The sequence below is a fragment of the Mytilus trossulus genome, chromosome 8 (assembly GCF_036588685.1).
Source record: "Mytilus trossulus isolate FHL-02 chromosome 8, PNRI_Mtr1.1.1.hap1, whole genome shotgun sequence".
Taxonomy (NCBI): domain Eukaryota; kingdom Metazoa; phylum Mollusca; class Bivalvia; order Mytilida; family Mytilidae; genus Mytilus; species Mytilus trossulus.
In genome coordinates this window covers 44619295-44639573 of record NC_086380.1, presented here as the reverse complement: position 1 = coordinate 44639573, position 20279 = coordinate 44619295, and the positions used below count along the sequence as shown (strand labels likewise).

Genomic DNA, 20279 nt, shown 5'->3' with positions numbered 1-20279 from the left:
CTACATTTTATACAAAAGCCCAAAAAATTCCAACCGTCTGTTCAAAAGTTACAACGGGATGATTCTTAAAAGTATAGTTTTGTGTGTATATCTTTTTAAAGGTAACAGATATCAACCTACTATAAACTGCAAAGATGATCAGTAATTCAAGACCTTCAATTTGTGGTCAATGTCAGGTCATGATGAAATTTCACCTTGACCTTCACAGTATAAAATGACCGTGACCTTGTGATAGTTGAAAGGTTAAGTGGTCTTGAGTTGAATGGTGCTAGTCTCATGTCTCTACGACTTCCGGTTCTTAAGTTTGGTATTGCATCATCTATAATACTAAAATTACGAGGTCCAATTTGTCAGCCGTCATCACGTAAAAACGACGAATCAAAGAATTCAACTTTATATATAACTAATATAGTAAAAAAGTGTAGATTAAAAATTACACCACTCCGGGTCGATTCCGATACCGATACCAATAGTATATTCACCTGTTACCTGTTACCTTATCTGTATGTTCTGCATCTGACAGGCGCACCACCAAACGGTGTATTCATGATTAATACTAGAACAAACCCGTGATATCGCGGGTCCGTGACTGAATTGAAGTATATAACTATGCGCAAGCCTTATTTTAGTATTAGTATTGACATCTGATAAAGTTATGCCGATTATAAGATACACTGAATACACGGGTCATAATCACAGGGTTCACACTACTTAATTGTCAAATTGTTACCTATTGTAGTATAAAATAAGTAAGACTTTCTAAGATAACAATACGAATACTAAAAATCTGGACTAAAAATAAGGCGTATAGGTACAGTTTTCAATTTGTTAGCGGGCATGTCGTAAAACACCGAATCAAAGAATTCAACTTTATTTATCACTAATATAGGACAATGCTGTTGATTAAGAAATACTCCATTCCAGGACCTTTTGTTTTCCAAATAATTAATATTACCAATAATTGAAAAGTGCCAGTTTGACGGGTTCAAACAAAAAGATTTGAAAGCAGAGAAAACTGTGTATCTTATAATCGGCATAACTTTATCAGATGTCCATACTAAAATAAGGCTTGCGCATAGTTATATACTTTAATTCAGCCACGGACCCGCGATATCACGGGTTTGTTCTAGTATATTTGATGATTCATTGAGACCTTGGTGAACTTTAAAATTGTCCCAATTCTTTTTCTATAATGTTGTCCTTCAACTGTAGATCATTTATCATTTAACAGATTTGAGATATCTATTGTCGTGTTAGAGATAATGCAGTTTAAAGTTTTGCGAGCGGAGGCGTGTATTTCTGAATCAACAAGAGCTTACCACTTAAAAAGTTTAAGAAATTGAAGAGGTTAACATAGTTATATGTTTGACCAAATACCAAAAACATTCCATGGAAAAAAAACACCCAAAATTCAATTTGAAATTTTCAAGTTTTGCATTGACTTTGTTAGTTTCATAACTTCTATTTATATAGTTGATATTGCATCATTATTTGCACTTTGTCAAATTGGGTCATCTGATATATCAAATTGAAGGTCCTAATAAACTCTAATAAAAATGAAAATGTTAAACCTCCTCTTCATCCCAGGGGGGAGGGTGCTTCATTTAGTGAGAGAAAAAAATATTCTCAGATGGTAAGATTGTCGCATATCAAATGAAGGAACTTAAAGCGTAAATTAATTTCAAATTTCCAATTGTTGTCCCCAAAAAAATGGTTGGATGGGGTCATTGAGAGCAAAATATAGATTTTTTTCTAAGATAGGGTTGTTGTATATCAAATGAAAGGTCAAGATATGTACATTTAAAATTTTCTCTAAAAATGAGTTTGAGGGTTTTTAAGTGCAAAATTCAAACTTCTAGAACATTGCGTTGTCGCATATCAAATGAAAGCTCATCTTCTCCATGTGACTTATATCATACTTCCAATCTCAAAAATGTAGGCGGATGAGATCATTAAGTGTAAAAAGCGAAAAGTTTCAGCAGGTTTGCTTGTCGAATTACAAACGAAGGTCGTACAAATTACATTACAAAAGCATCACTTTTACTTGAAAGACCTTTCAATTGTTTTACAACAATTGAGATACTAGTTTCGCAGACCTGCCAACTTTTGAAAATCACCATGGGGGATTTAGCGCGCAACTAGATTTTTAAGGGTTACAATTTTAGCGACTTTTCTGTGTGCATCGTTTTTAACTCCTAAAATATTAGTAAAAAAGTCTAAGTTCTCTTCTTTTTTCTTTTGGTATACTAATAATGAGCTTGTAGGTCTTGATTTCTTTTATTTGCATGATTCTTGTACTATTAAATTATAAAAATGACAAAATAACTGAAGAATAGAGAAAAATGGCATTAAAAATAAAGGATTCAAAGTAGATACCCCCCCTTTTCCCCCTCATAAGACATTCTTATCTATAAACCTTGACTCAAGAGACCTAAAATTACATGTCCTAAAGTTAGAAGGATGAAGACAGATTTTGATTTAGTCTTACTTATGTATGGTCTTATCAGTATCAATGAGAAAATGGATCAAATTTGAGTTATCTTACTTTGTATTCAGAGGTGCTCTTACCGGCGGAGGCTTATACAGGAACACAGTAGAAGTGAATACAAAATGGCGTCGATTTTAAAACAACAGACACATGACGTCTGGTTAATTGTTATATATATACAAAAATAAAAAAAAAAGCTTCTTGAAAAATGCTAAAAAATATCGTTCTATGTTTCAAACTTTCCACTGTATTGAAACAGGTCATCTGAATGAAAGAAAAATAGACGACTTCTATTTTCGCTGGATGAAACTCGAATGGTGGAAATTTTTTATTTTTATTTTTTTTGGAGAGGGGGTCATGTTGAAATGTTCATTCATGTTAATCGCAATCAATTTGACGAATTTTAACTGGAGAAAACGTCACGAAGTATGAAACCCACTCCAAAAAACGTTAAAATTTCAAATAACACAAGTTATAGAGACTTAACGTTGGAACTGAATAGGAAAAAAACTTTGACAAAGACCAATATGAAAGGTTACCATGAACTTTCCATTTCAGACATAGTGTTTTTTTTTTACATTTTTCTTTAAACAATAATCGACAACTCTACACTAAAGGAGATAATACCCATCGAAGGTACCGAAATGTCATGAATGACCATTGCTTGGAAAGTCATAGAAACCTAGAGTCTTCAAAATTGACATCATTGACTTGTGATCTTGAAAAGCGTCAAAATTATAATCACCTTGACCTTTTCACCTAAACTAGGTAAATCAAGGTCCATTATCATCATCCACAAAAGTTGAGATCGTTGCAAAAACAATCCGCTATTTTTTTATATTTGACATAGAAGGTACGATCCCTTCTCAAGGAAGATAAACTCATCAAAGGTTCAAGACTTATTGTAAATTAGTAGATCTAAGACATCAAGCTTTAAATATTATACACCTGATGCGCGTTTCGTATATAAATACTCATCAGTGACAATCGAATCAACAACGTTAACAAAACCATATCCAGTACGAAGTTGAATAACACTGTGAACATAAAATTCGGGCAGTTTTGGCAAAAGACAGCCAAGGTAATCCATTCATCAGGTAAAACATCCTAAGAATTTCAAAATATTTTAAGTTTTATAAAACAGTTAATTCATAATTATAACCATCTCAATGACGATTAATGTCAAGATAGGAAGCGTTTATAACTCAAGCTACTATTAATCTCCTAAATAGTTAAACGACGGCCCAAAGGTGTTAGGCTAATTTTTACGTCACTTTCAGCTACCGTCGCTTTAAACTACTTTCACCAGGAAACTATCAATCATTGTTAAATTATTTCGCAGTCGAACTCACCTGGTCACGAGCTTTTTCTAAATCGCAACATCTGGGTTAAATTGCTAAAGATAACTGTTGACTATTAAGAGGACCACCTCTCTCCCTTTTCTCGTTTGAAGTGACGGAAATCAACTATCAAGGTCACCTTTAAATCATACACTTTGACATACAGAAGGAAATTATTTTACAGGCTGTTGTACGTCTAGGCGGTATCGACTTTCAACAAATTTGTAATGACCTGAAAGTTTCCAGACTAGACAAAAATGATATGGAAATATTGAATGAGTTCAGAAATAATGAAAGGTCAATCAATCCAATTTCAAAAGGATTTCAAGGTTTGTAAATTTGTCTAACGATGGTTTGTATTTCGTGCATTCATGCACTGTGCATAATATATATGGGTTGGAAATTATAAATAATGAAAGAAACGAAATTGAAAAAAAGTAAGTAAATGAAAAATACCAGTATAAGCTTTTGCTATCAGTTGATGTCCGTCATCTGTCGTCCGTCTTCACTTAAATTTCAACGATTTGTTATTTCTTTACTACTGAAAAAATCTGAATAGTTTAAACCTAGACAAGAATTGATTCGCAATGTCTTGAATGTATTTTTTTCGTTTATCAAGACGAACATGACCGAAAAAAAAGTGTAAAAATACCAGCACTATAAACTGCTTAGAGTTTGAAAATACCATATTTTGTGCACGACCAGCAAAGTCGAGCACAGATTTTACTCGACTAGACTTGACAGTACATACCTGTACTTAACTGTACCCGACTTTGGTCTCGACTTTACTTAATAAGTCTGATTCAGTACTTGATGATCTAAGTATAGTCTCGCCCAAGTGTCGACCAGTATTGACCTGTCTCGACCTTCAAATTTAGTCTTGACTGGTCTGAATCATCCCATGTAACTGAATTAGATATTGATCTTACACAATTTCAGGTTATTTTGTAGTTCGGTAAAAAAAAAAAAAGGAAGAATTTTCAGTTTTTATTAAAATTCAGATGGTCATCTTTAATAATTTCTGTAACTTCTAATAATAAACTTGGATTTTCAATTAAACATTGGTCTTACAGAATGCCAGGTTGTTTGTTAGTTTGATTTAATGCTGTCAAATTTAGAGATTTAATCAATAGGTAAAAAAATATAGAATTTTCCGTCGGATAAAATTTAGGTAGTCAACTTTATTTTATTTTTTATAAAAGTTCGATTTGCTGATTCAACCAATCAAGACTTAACTTGAAGTTCAAGACTAGTCGAAACAGATCGAGACAGGTCAAGACTGGTCGAGACTGGTCAAGACTAAGTCGAGACTGTCCGAGACTTGGTCGAGATCATTAAAGATTATACCAAGATCATCAAGTACTGAATCAGACTTATAAGGGAGACCAAATTTGGGTACAGTTAAGTACAATTAAGTACTGTCGAGATAATGTCGAGTCTAGTCGATTAAAATATGTGTTCGACTTTAATGGTCGAGCACAAAATATTGTCTTTTCGTCTGGCGTATATACTAAATTTAGTCCTGGTATCTATGATGAGTTTATTCAGACTGAGCAGTTTGTAGTGAAATCATTTTTTATCATGAAATTTATAACAGTGACAAAATATCTGTCAGGAACAAACTATTCAATTATATAAAGTATATTTATTCTTAATTTCTGCGAAAACTATAAGACACGTTTGCTTATTTTTTTGTGATCGATTTTTCCTACTAATTTTAAAATAATGAACATAATAAATTTAAAAAAAATTATGACTAGCACAACTGATCGGAAGAACAGAAGATGCCTAAAGGATATTAAGAGCGATTTTGTTTTTGCTTCCATAAATCCGTTCCTGTTTTTATTAAAAGTGTATGATGGTCACTTAGCTTACATTACAGAAATTGAAGTGCATGTAATGGCCTTCATAAATTTTATCGTGCAATGTTAAATTTTTCTCAAGCTGTCACAAATATATACATGTTTGATCACCAAATATGTCATTGGCAATTGTCAGGAAAATGATACAGGCTCATGTAAATCTTTATTCATGTTGTTAACATTCATAACTTCATTATAAATTTGTTGATCACGTTGGTTACAAAGATGTTTTCAGGGAGAAATGGTTAGGAAGCAAAAAACTGCTTTACATAAGTGTTTAATTTGCGTTTAATTTAATGTTGATAAATATAGTCTACTTTTTCAGTGTCGATTAATTAATTTCTATTCGGAAGGTTAAGTTCTACCAAAAAAATGCTTACATAATCTTACAAGTGCCGACACCGCTGAGGAGAGAACAAAAAGTCACTCTTTTTTATGAAAAGTCGGGAAAACAATCAACATTAAAGCAATGTTCGTGACGATACTGATTAAAATTCAAGTAAAAAGTTGTACACCAAAAATTATACAAACATTTGTACTCGTTGTTTGCTATTTAAGGAAGGAAAAGATAACATTTAATTGAAATTTTGTCAGCATTTTTTTTTATTGGTCATATTTTAAGAGATGCTTGACAACTAATCGCTGAAAAAATAAAAAAGATAGATAATGAGGAAAAGAGTTTTTATTTTATTTGGCAGAAAATGGTCTGCTCTTTAATAGCTGACACATTTATTATCAATAATGTGGTCATTAAATAAATTTCCTGTTTACAAAACTTTGATTTTTTTCGAAAAACTAAAGATTTTCTCTTACCAGGCATAGATTACCTTAGCCGTATTTGGCAAACCTTTATGGAATTTTGTTTCCTCAACTTTCTATTTGTTTGGCTTTATAAATATTTTTATTTGAGCGTCACTAATGAGTCTTATGTAGACGAAACGCGCGTCTGTCGTACTTAATTTTAATCCTGGTACCTTTGATGACTAATTATTTAAAATTCTGAGTTTTAGCTCGACCAAATAATTCCTATATTGAATCTTAAATCATGAGGTAAGATATTTTTAAACATGTTATAATTATTTGTCTTATTTTGAAGATTTACTTGACAATATAATTGATGAATGGAAGAAACTGGATAAGCAAGTGGTAGAAATATCAGCTATTCAACATCTGAAAGAACTTGCCACAACTGCAGATACCATAGCAGTGATTGGATCTCCCGGCTGCGGAAAATCAACTGCTGTGCATCATCTTGCACTACAATTGCATCTTTTTCAAGATTACGACATTATTGATAGTCATGATCCCAGGGATATGAGAACTTATTTTAACCCTGATAGGAAACAGATTTTTGTCTTCGATGATGTTTATGGAAAATATATGTTAGAACAGACGAAAAAAGAAACTTGGTCGAGACTGTCAAAAGATATTAACACGATCTTGCGAAACAAAACTGTTAAGATTTTTTCATCCTGTAGAACATACATATATAATCAAATTGAAAAAGACGATGATATCATTTTCAGAACTACTTGTAACTTGTTGTCATATGAATTCAAATTAACTGTTGATGAAAGGGTCCTTATGGCAGGGAAATACCTTCCTAAAGATGTGGTTGCTTCCCTCAGGCTAACGGAAAACTTTGATAAGTACGATTTTTTCCCTCTCCTATGCAAGCTCTCCTCTAACAAAACACCAGCAGATATAGAAAAATTGTATTCCCACCCTGTTGATTTTATTCGACAGGACTTATATCATATGATGATGCTGAGTGACCAAACAACTATAGCTACATTATTCTTATTTGTAATTTACAACAACTGTTTAGCAAAAGAGCGTTTATGCCGAAAGTCTGAAATCAGAAACGTTTTACAGGATTTGTCAAAAGAGTTCAAAATACCCTATGTTTTTTCTTTCAAGATAGTGAAACAACAATTAGAGTTTTTAATGCAGTCTTACGTCATTGAAACTGAAAAAAAGTACAAAGTAGTTCATGATAAAATCTTTGATATCATGATTTCCTTTTTTGGGCAGTACATGTTTGATCTCGTTCTAGAGTATGCTCATTCAGATGTAATACGTGATCGTTTTCAAATTAAATCCACAGGAGCGCCTAAAAAAGAAAATATGATCATCGTATCTGCTGAAATGGAAGGAGACTATTTTGAACGCTTGTGCACAGATATAAAAAACGGTAATGTCGAAAACGTATTTTTGAATCATCAGTTACAATACCAGCCATTCCGGACAAAACTTATTTCATGGTTTGAAATGAATACAACCGAACTAGCAGGATCAATAGCAATGCATTCAAACAAAGAGTCTTCTCCTTTATTGACAATGACATTTAAAGGGTACAGCGATATGATCTATATGTTAATAAATATGGACTTGAATATAAACGTTTGCGATGAATATGGAAGAACACCTTTAATTATATCCTCCTGGAAAGGATACATAGACATAGTTAAAATGTTAATAGTTAACAAATGTAATCTTGATTGTTGTAGCAAATATGACATGTCTGCTTTATATGTTGCATCATGGATGGGGTTTAGTCATATTGTTAAGTTGTTGTTAGAGAGTAAATGCAATGTAAATGTTAAGGAACACAAACATTGGAACCCTCTATATATTGCCTCAGATTTAGGATACAACAGTACAGTAGAACTATTATTAGAACACAAATGCATTAACAATCTTAGTACATTTGACCATAAATCACCCCTATACATTGCTCTTTTAAAGGGACATTTTGAAATTTCAGAAATGATTTTAAGACCCATTTGCTGCTCAGATACCTGTAATAAATATACCAAGTCAACGTTAAGCATCGTTTTGCATAAGTTTCACGTAAGGATTTTTAATTGTTTTGTTGAACTTTTTAATGATAAAAATACTTTTTACATAGCAGAATATTTCAGAGGTGGTAATATTAAAGTTGATGTTGTATCTTTATTATTATTGCACAAGTGGAATGTGAATAGCTGTGATGATATTTTAAGAGAGTACAAATTGTCATTTTTAATTGCTATATCATACGAAGATGAAGACGTTGTTTCACTACTGTTGAGAGACAAAATCAATGCAAGATATTTTTGTCAAGATGAAAATTCCCCTCTGATCATGTGTTTAGAAAATGTAAACATTTTAAAGATGTTGTTGGAAAAAGATTTCCACTATATTCATAAGTCAGATGATCAGCTTTTATGTACGGCTGCATTGAAAGGACTTGAAAAATCTGCCAAATTATTATTACAGTATAATTTTAATCCAAATAGGTGCAATAGATTTGGTGAGTCACCGCTTTATTTAGCATCTAAAAATGATAATGTAGAAATTGTAAAACTGTTTTTACAAAATGGTGCCGATCTAAATTTAGGCAATAAATATGATCAATCACCATTACATATGGCAGCGCAATATGATAGAATAGAAACAGCTCAATTATTGCTAGCCAATTGTTTTGATATTAATGTCTGTAATAATCGCAGAGAAACACCTCTTCACGTTGCCACTTCATATGGCAGTAAAAAGGTTGTTGAGTTACTATTGTCTAAAGGATGTAATCCTGGTTTATTCAACGATAAAAGTGAGACCCCCCTTTATATCGCTACTACCAAAGGCGATGTAGAAATTGTAAAATTATTACTGAAGAACAAGTGTGATCCGGATGTCCAATCAGCAACACACATATCATGGAATGCATTAAAACTTTGTGAATTCCATGACCATGACCGTAAAACAGTAGATCCAGATTTGAGGGGAGGAATGGCAAATATCCTCTTCGGCGAAAAAACGAAAGAAATAAGTGTACGAGGAAATTCGGCAGAATTTCCTCCAATATATATAGCATCAAAGCTTGGTCATACAGAAATAGTCAGAGCATTGCTAGACCACAAGTGTGATCCAAACATTAATTTTGAAGGACACACTGCATTGCTGATTGCATCAGCTAAAGGACATGAAGAAGTAGTTCGAATATTATTGGATTATGGAAGCAATCCTCATTTTTGCAATCAACATTATGAATCTCCACTTTATGTTGCTTCTAGTTATGGCAATACGGAAATTGTAAAGTTACTTTTACATCATAAGCTTAATCATTGGTGTTATGAAATGGAAACAGTAGAAGATATTGTAAAAACTATTTTTAAAAAGTCAGCTTTAGATACTGCTACTAAAAAGGGACATGAAGATATTGTGAAATTACTTTTAGGTTACAAAAATCGTCAATTGGAAAATGAATGTCCTTTGTATGGAACGATAATTGGTGGAAAAGTGCCCATGCTGTATACAGAAAAAGTTTGCATATCACAGAGCAGGAATAAGATACAGGATTAGACTGTATAGTGCAAATAATGAATATTTTCACGTATTTTCTGATATAGCGTTTAACGCATCAGGCAAATCAGCGAGTTAATAGTCATTTTCAATGTACATTGGTTAATTGCAATTTGTAGAAATTTATTTTTATTCATGACAGGTGGCAAACATAAAATTTACCTTGTGAAGATGTTTAAAAAGTTTGTGCAATTTTCTTTTTTATATGGTCCTGTTTCTACATTTTCTTTGCTAGATAAATGTAAATCTGCAATACAATAAAAAATAAAATTATTGCCTCTCTTTCTGTATTTGAATTGAATACTATGAAAATGTTTTGTTCGTATTTTTTTCTTTTACCTTATTAAGAACATTGAAATTGTTTGTTTTTTCTGTAGTAAGATTGCATGTTTTAAATTCAATGTTTGATGCAGTACAATTATGATGAATACAAAGAGATGTTTGGTTCGAATGAGATAGGAACTCATAAACAAACAAACAAAAAAACAAAAAAAACAAAATGTCATTTAAATGTAAACATACAGACTCTAGCAGACAAGTACATTTGTAATGGCAAGCTCTTATCCAGCCATGAGTCATGAAAAATAAATAATTATCAAAGATTTGCCATGAATACCAAATACCAATTTATACAAATAACAGCAACAAAAACAGGCATTATGAATACAACAAAAAGTCAACTAGTAAATAGTGTATAACAAATACCGTACTCCAAGACCAATTCAAAAAAAGTCCCAAGAAAAACCTGACATAATCTATGGAAAGCCACAGTGAACCCCCCGATTATGATTATTTTTCCCATTAGAAATGCATTAAAAATAATTATTCGGCGGCCTTCATATTCCCGCCTGCAAATTATCATTATTCCCCCCCGAAGATTTTTATTAATCCCTCCCGCAGATTATTATCATTCCCGACCGCAAATTATTATCATTCCCGACCGCAAATTACTATTATTCCAGCCCGCATATTCATATTTCTCTATTCTTTTTTGCGGCGGCCGCAGTTTAATTTAACAATGCCGACAGATTATGTTTACATAAACCCCGCCTTTTTACACAAGACCGAAAGATTATTTCAACACAAAACCCGCTTTTTACACAAGGCCGACAGGTTATTTCAACACATAACCCGCATTTTTAACAAAAAGCCGAAAGATTATTTCTAGCCAATCAAACAAAATCGGGCGGGAATCCTCAAAACCGGAAGCAAAGCCGAAAGATTATTTCTAGCCAATCCAAAATAATCGGGCGGGAATCCTCTAAACCAAAAGCAAAGCCGAAAGATTATTTGTATCTATTCTCAACCTAAAAATCTACGGGCGGGAAGCTGTGAGCTTTTCTCATCACCTCGCGTCCGTCGTCGTCTGTTGTCGTTAACAATTTTTCAAACATCTTCTCCTCTGAAACTACTGAATGGATTTGGATGAAATTTAGCATGATTGTTCCTTAGATAATCCTATACAAAGATTATGCTTCAATTTTTGATCCCTCAAAAAACATGGCCGCCGTTACTTAAAATAGAACATAGGGGTCAAATGCAGTTTTTGGCTTATATCTCAAAAACCAAAGCATTTAGAGCAAATCTGACATGGGGTATAAATGTTTATTAGGTCAAGATATATCAGGCCTGGTGGATCAAACAACCCATTGTTGGGTTGCTGTCACTTAATTGGTAATTTTAAGGAAATTTTGCAGTTTTTGGTCATTATCTTGAATATTATTATAGATTAAGATAAACGGTAAGCAGCAAAAATGATCAGCAAAGTAAGATCTACAAATAAGTTAATATGACCAAAATTGTCAATTGACCCCTTAAGGGGTTGTTGTCCTTTAATGACAATTTTTCACAATTTGTTCATCATATTTGCTAACTTTAAAAAAATCTTCTCCTCTAAAACTACGCAACTAAATTCAACCAAACTTCAACTGAATGATCAGTAGGGTGTATAAAACAAAGTTTGTGTTTTATTTTCTATTTCGTCAAAAACATGGCCGTCATGGCTAAAAATAGAACACAGGGTAAAATGCAGTTTTTGGCTTATATCTCAAAAACTCCAGCATTTAAAGCAAAGAAGACAAGAAGTTAAAGTATTTATTAGGTCAAGGTCTACCTGTCCTGAAATTTTCAGAAATTGGGTAACTGGGTTTTCAGGTATAATGCCCCTTACCTGAATTGATGATTTTAAAGAAATTTCGCAGTTTTTGGTTATCATCATGAATATTATTATAGATACAGATAAACTGTTTTAAAATAGCAAAAATGTTAAGCAAAGTAAGATCTACAAATAAGTCAATTTGACCAAAATTGTCAATTGACCCCTTAAAGAGTTATTGCCCTTTAAAGATTTTTTTCACAATTTGTTCATCATGTTGACTTACTTTAAAAAAATCTTCTCCTTTGAAACTGCTGTATCAATTTCAGCCAAACTTAGGCTAAATGAGTTTCAGAGTATCTAGTATAAATTTTATATTTTATTTCCTCGTATGTCAAGAAACAAAGCTCCTATGGCTAAAATAGAACATAGGAGAAAATGATTTTTTTTTTTTGCTTTTGAAGAAAATAGGACGATTCAAAGAACATTTAAATAAATTGAAAAGCCAAAATAATCATTGATGAGAGATTTAACCAAAACAATTAAGGTGAGCGATTCAGGCTCTTGAGAGCCTCTTGTTTTATACTAAAGTCAAACTAAAAGTGCAGTATGATTAATATCAAATCAACTGAGAATGCAGAGGTGGAACGAAGCTCTTCCGTTTAGGATTGGCACATTGGATTTAGTTCAGACCATGGCTATCAATCCTTGTATCAATCATGGCAGACATTGCTGATCGATCATACCACCTCTTCAGGCACTGGTCACTCGCAGGTATATATTATTGTAATGTAGCTTTCAGTATTAAGAGAAAGATGTTAGAATATATTGTGCATTATAATTTGCGAAGGTTTCGATGCTTAATATATGAATAAAATAAACGGAGGAAAAGGGGAGGGGACCCGGGGTGAGTATCCGACGTCCCATGGTCCCAGGGAGCCGATATGGGGGGGGGGGGGGGGTGCGCCAACTTTTTGTGGTAGAAATTGGGTTGATTATATTGGGAATCAGTGATGCATGGCTGAGGCCCCCTTTTTTATGTCAGTACGAGGACCCCCTTATGAAAAGTTCTGAACACCGACTGTGAGGAATAACTTAGTCATTGGAATGTGCAGGAAATAAAGTATGTCCTATCCTATTGAAGCAGGGACTTTCTATACTGATACTACATAGAAGGTCCCTGTTTAACATTAACAAATTATCTCCAAGGTTAGTTTCTGTGGTATATAATGCATGTATGTAATGTGACTTATGTATCTTATATTTGTTGGGATGGGATAGACAGGGGTCCCTTAGTTATTATGCTTATTCCCACTTAAAAACTCCAAACTACTCCCACTTCCCTCCCCTTTTACTTATAATAGGGAAACAGCCCCCATACCTTCTTTGTAGAGGGCACTTTAGGAGGGCTTGGATGGGTTTAAATGATTAAAGAATAATGCCCTAAAAAAATTAAGATTAGAGAATAACGGGCAAAACAAATGAAGATTATAGAAATAAGGGGTTAATCTTTTGAAAAATAGAGAAAAAAGGGATTAATTTCTTAAAAATTGAGAAAAGAGGGGTGAAAATTAAATGTTTACAGAATAACAGCCCCCCCCCCCCCCCCTCCAGACCCTCCTTTAGATTTTATCATTTTCAATCTTTCTCAGTTTCTTTGGTATTTGATGCATAAACATAATTTACACTGATATGTACCTTATATTTGATGGGATGGACAAGGGTCACTAATTCCCACTTTGCACCTCCTAGGTACTCCCACTTCTTTCCCCCTTTATCCAGTGTCTCTGTCTGTCTGTCTGTCTGTCTGTCTGTCTGTCTGTCTGTCTGTCTGTCTGTCTGTCTGTCTGTCTGTCTGTCTGTCTGTCTGTCCGTGTCTGTCTGTCGTGCATAATATGTATCATGGGATCTTATGTATCTAATATCTACCCAGAGACATTTATTGGCAGGTGTCTTTATATAAGGTATAACAAAACACATGCATTATGTGGGGTTCCAGTTACATCTTAATAAAAAAAATAAGATATAAAGGTAGGGATTTTAAAAATTTTATGTTTTTTTTTTAAATGAATCTTAAGGAGCAACATTCTGACTTTTAGAGTGCATGACGAAAAATGACAAGAAAATGTAGTGTAGCTAAAAACTTTTAAAGAAGGGTAGGTACACAAAATTTAGGGTAACTGCTACTTTCTTTGCTGTCTTAATAATACTATTGATCATGTTCATGTACTGATTTTGTTTCATGGATGGATACCCTTTGAAAGTTTTCCCGAAATATTTTAAATCTCAAATATCTTGAAAAGGAGGTCCATGACCTATCAATATTTTGAACTTACTTTTATCCTAAGTTGATGCTCTACCAGCTTATAGTATCAATTTTAACTTCTTAATTTATTAATTTTCACCTACACTCACCTAAGTACATCCTTAAAAAAAGGAATGAGATGCATTTTATTTCAAGTCATTATTGCAGTTATCTACATGTATTTTTATGTTTCATATATTATATGGTATGTAATGTTGAATTTTAGGAGGGTGTTTGACTTTTGCCAAATGTATTGTTGTAACTACATATGTACAGAGTCTCTATATTTGAAAATTATCATGACCATCTGTACAATATTCCTCTAAATGACTTGTATAATTAATGTAGCTGTGATTTTATAGTTTATAGTTTTTCATATACACGATCATCAGATTCCTGTTAATTTCTATTATCTTGTAGCATGTTAGTCATTATAAATGCCCATACCACAGGATTTTTGTTTAAAAATAAAATAAAAACTTGTACAATTGATCAACTTCAGTTGTAGAAAACTGACTCCTATTTAGTCCCTTTCATGTATAAGGAGATTTTTTTTTAGAATCACTGTTATAATATACAAAACAATTTGCTAGTTAACTTGAAATGCTGATAGGTTAGAAAGATTTTGTTTATTCCTTTTATAAGATTATGTCAGTTGTTAGTCTCTGATGTATGTGATTTTTAACTTTTAAGATTTTTAAGTCTTTATTTTGCATTCTTTAAGTTCTTTATTTATTTAAAATATTATTTGTATATATTTCATTTACAATTTCTGTGATAATGATCTGAAATCCGCTTATACGCTAATTTTAAGTTTCTCCACAACTGAATTGAAGGAACATGTACATGTTTTCCAAAAAAATATTAATAATGACACATATTTCACCCGAAAACACTTGTTAATGGTATAGGCATGTATTTGAAACACTTAACTTTTTATTCTGTTTATTTAATTGAATTTAAACTGGATTTATTATATTTCATAGATTTTGTTTTGTCTAGATTTATAATGTACATACATGATGGGCTTATTAAATGCCGTTAAAGTAGTATTTTCTTCTGAATGGATTGATCCAAGTAGATTCGTCTATAGTGAAGTTTAGACATTCATCTATAGCGAAGTTTAGACATTCATCTTACAAAACGATAGGAGACATAGTTTCCATTTTAAATATCAAATATATGTGCAATATTATTAATTGATTGTGCCATTGATTTATTGTGGAACAGATTTTGAAATTAACCTTTTTTTTTTTCTTCAAATTTTCAAAAAAACTTTTTCTTGTAAAGAATCAATTGTAAACCAGATGTTCTTCAAAATCAAAATTAGAAAAAGTTCTTATGATTATGAATGTTCTTTTACATTCATACACAAACATTTTTAGACTACCTGTTTTTAATTTTTACATTGTGAATATTTTTTAAAAGATGTATTTTATATTTGAAAATGATCTCAAATTTAGGTTAAGCTAATACTAAACATGTATGTTTTAAAAGCTAAAATTTGTGATTATTTTCATATGTACGTATTCTACATTCAGAAAGGGTTGATTTTCATTTATATTTTTTTTCTTATAAATTTCACAATGATGAAAATTGTAATACACTAAATCTACTTATACTTGTTTAACAATTTTGAACACTATGCCTTACTTTACCCTAGAAAAATTACCATTTCAAAAATTGGATAATAATTTTTTTTTGTAATGGCACACTAAATGAATGAAAAAAAAAATAGCTTACCATATTTGCATGGAAAGAAATCTCTATATGTATAAAATCACTACATTTCTCAGAAACTTGTCACATTTGGCAGAACTCAATGTGCAATTTTGTACTGACTATAGATGTTTAGAGAAGCTACTGATAAAGTTTTGAATAAATTGGTATCAAGTGTCAATGTCTGTCTTGTCATTTTTAGAAAATTTTAATTTGGAAAATCAATATAATTCAGATGGATTTAAATGTTGATAGCATGTGTCATGTATTTGTAGCTTAAAATATGCCACAGTATACAGGTTGTTTCCAAGATGACTTTTTGTCTCAATCATTCATATTTTTATTTTTCAGAATCAGTCCAAATTTCCTACATTCCATAAATTTCAATCATCTTTGCAGAACTTACATAATTGATTTATTGTCGATAATTTATACTTTTTATTACTTTTTTTTCTCTCAAACATTCCATGGAGCACATTTAAGGTCAAAAAAGCTTTTTCAATACTTTTATAAAAAGACATTCCAATCAAAATGTATTTTACCCTGATTTATCTACTTAAGTTGCTTTAAAAAGAGCAATTATTTTTTTGCTTCAGCTTATGTTTGGTAAAGTTCTTCTTATACATAGATATGTGTTGAAATTAAAACAAAATGTGAAAAGTTGATTTCATAACATGTTTTTTATTGCATTTTATATTTTTTTTGCATTTCTGATCAAACATCTTTACTGATATCTAATAAGATCTGACAAGTCATATTTTTTTTTATTGTTTTAGTATATTTTCTTAATATGATATTAATTGACTTAAGGTTTGAAAACTATATCCGAGATCTAAATAAAATAGTGTTCATATGTTTGAATCTCTTTCCAATAAAAAAATTCTTCTTTTGGAAAATATGATTAACCATTTTGCATTATTAAAATTCCTTTACAAAAATTATCAAAGGTACCAGAATAATGATTTGGTGCAAGTGTTTAATTGCTACTTAATTATTGATTTATCCCCCTCAACTACTTCATGCAAAAGGTTAATGTTGTTACAAAACATTGTATATGAAATCTGTATTTAAAACAACTGCTGTATATTCAGAAATTATTGCATTCAATAATGGACAAAAATGTGAGTTTAATTATTGCAATTCTTGTGTTTTTGAAAAGAATCTTCCTGCAGGTATATGTTTCAGTTATCAGAATCAGTTGTATTGCAAAACTCATGCAGTTGCATTAATTGTATTTATAAAAATCTCTCAAAATTTTCTGAAATTACAATAGTTAACAGTTTACTGAAGTAAGTAAACATTGAACCAAACTGACTCTCTTAACTAAGAATTTGCTGTTTACAGAAAAAACATGTATCTGATAAGAGTAAGTGTTTTACAAAGAAGTGGGTCTGCATCTCATATAAAAAGAGATAATGGTATTAAAAAATATACATGCATTATCTTTCCATTAAAAAGTTAAATTAGTATTTATTTTTCACAACTTATGAAAATAGTTAAAAGATTTTAAAGACAGCATATTGGATCAAACTACTGTAGTTTTATTCAGTCATAAGTTGTCATAGTTTTAAATTGAGATTTCCTAAAAACAAACAAGTGTATGTCTGAATATTGATTTTTAGAATATACCCTAAAGATCTGCACATTTTTATATACTATTCTTATCTTGTATATTCTATTACTGGCATTTATACCTATAACTTTCAGAACAATAGAAGTCTCCTTGAACACTGAAAAGTCTAATATACCATACCAATAAAACAGTAGATGTCTTCTAAGGCACATTAACAAGTCTCCTATACCCTACCACAAGGAACAATATATGTCTCCTAATAAATGCTACCAATTCTTATATACCATACCACATACAAATGTAAATGTCTTTAAGTACATAAATAAGTCTCAAGAACCATACCACATAGAACAAGTAGAAATCTCCGCCTAAAACCTAACAAGTCTCATACATATATACCATACCACAAGAACAGTTGATGTGTCCTTATAGACAATAACTAGTCTCATGCATCATACCACATTTATCTATATTTCTATAGATGCTTAGAGTAGAAAAGGAAATGTTCAACTAGGATGGAACATATATCTTGCCGTACTGGATACTGATATCATACGCAAGACTTTATAATAACTATTCTAATTTTATTAACAAACTAATATACTAAAACACTATTGTATACACAGTATACTAAAATCATATTCACAATCATTTCTACATCTTTTATACTAAATACATATGAAAATAATAATAAATGTATCATTTGGCCTTCTAGGGGGCTACTAGTTAAAACTTACAATAAAAATAAAAATAACCATATGAAAAACACTACCTACTCAAAACAATTTTTAAATTAATAAAAAGTAAATTGTCTAAATTATGCAATTTAAGAACCTGCAGTAGAGCCCTGACAGGTGAAAAATTAATTTAAGAAACCTGACTGGTAGAGCCCAAACAGGTATAAATTTGAAAAATGAGAATGTCTGCGGTAGATCCCAGCAGGTACTTTTAGAACCTGAGTGGTAGAGCCCACACAAGTATGAATTTTGAAACCTGAGAATTCCTGCGGTAGATCCCAACAGGTACTTTTAGAACCTGAGTGGTAGAGCCCAGACAAGTATGAATTTTGAAAACAGAATTCCTGCGGTATATCCCAACAGGTACTATTAGAACCTGACTGGTAGAGCCCAGACAAGTATATATTTGAAAAATGAGAATTCCTGCGGTAGATTCCAACAGGTACAAAAAAATAACCTAATTATCACCCTTAAATAAAAAAAAGCATAAATAAATAATAAAATGTATTAATGAATTGGGGGAAAATAATTTCCCTGAAATTAAGTAGGCCAAATTAAATGACAGAACAACACACACAACATAAAACTAAAACAAACAAAAAACAAATATGTTCTGAGTAGCCCCTGTTTAAATAAACATGTAAAATAATTAACACTAAAATAAGACTATTAAATTCTTAAAGGTGCAGCTGGGGATTCGGTGGGTGGGCTGAATAAATTATCCACAAGTAAAAATATGACTGATAACAGTGCAATGCTCAAACGACAACTGACCATCCTATCAAAATTATATACAGATGATTCTCTGACATGTCTGATAACACCTATGCTGTCATCAAGCTGTTTCCCATCTACGATATAATACCTAACCCTTAATCTCTAATTAAAACAGAACTGACAAGCTGACAAGCTAACAGCTGACCTTAACATTAATGAAAAGAAACCAGCGGAAGTTTAATCATGGGAATTTATCAAAATATGTATAAACTATAATTTAATTTTATTTAAATTACCATATCTCTTTTACACTTTCAAGATTACTTATTAGAAAAGTCCAGACATACTATAACTTATTTGACCAATTATACATACATATAATGTATTTGCATGGGTGTGGGGAAATTATTGACATTTGGTTATCTCCCTTTCATCAGAAAAATCAATAAGTATGTCTGATAGGTCTGAATAATGGGTGATTAACATAGAAAGCTCAGTCATCTCTACACATGTCTATCAAAATTTGAAAGCCTACCTCCTACAGGAATTAAATCCTTGATGTTTCTAGACTTAATTATATATATGTTTATTATACTGTTCCCATCAAATGTATTTACCAATATTGTTTCAAGGATATTATTTGTGTCTCCTAGTATTAGATATTTATAATTTTCCATATTATTAGACTAATGATCTATTATTTAATGACTATATATGATCATGTATTATATTATGATTTATTGTTATAATTCAGATTTTATGTGATGTTATTGTTGATTAATGGAATAAAAATATCTGTGATTGATTTGGTCTTCACTTTTTCTGTTCTAATGAGTTCTTTCCACCAATCATTGTTATTCAAGAACTGAATTTTTGCATTTGCTGTTAAAATCACTAAATTTAAACTGTTTCGTTTAGGGTCTGTTTGCTATTGCCACCACTTTGCTTTTATATTTGTCAAGCTACCTTCAGGTTTGATGTCATAACTTAAAAAGAGGGATGAAAGATACAAGAGGGACAGTCAAACTCATAGATAAAAAATAAACGCCATGGCAAAACATGAAAAAGACAAACAGACAAATAAAAATACAAACAACAC

At 31.5% G+C, this 20279-nt stretch overlaps 1 protein-coding gene and 1 long non-coding RNA gene across 2 annotated transcripts in view; both read left to right on the top strand.

The window, feature by feature from the left end:
- The window catches only part of LOC134681002 (uncharacterized), a 47764-nt gene extending 37456 nt beyond the window's left edge, over positions 1–10308 (top strand). Inside the window, exons 4-5 of the mRNA XM_063540340.1 lie at positions 4013–4157; positions 6787–10308. Of these exons, the coding sequence (XP_063396410.1) occupies positions 4013–4157; positions 6787–10034 (3393 nt within the window). The 3' untranslated portion in view covers positions 10035–10308. The remainder of the gene's footprint in view (positions 1–4012; positions 4158–6786) is intronic.
- Positions 1–19985, top strand: part of LOC134681003 (uncharacterized) — a 73411-nt gene extending 53426 nt beyond the window's left edge. Inside the window, exon 2 of the long non-coding RNA XR_010100546.1 lies at positions 17101–19985. This is a non-coding gene — a long non-coding RNA (uncharacterized LOC134681003). The remainder of the gene's footprint in view (positions 1–17100) is intronic.
- The last annotated feature ends 294 nt before the right edge of the window (positions 19986–20279 follow it).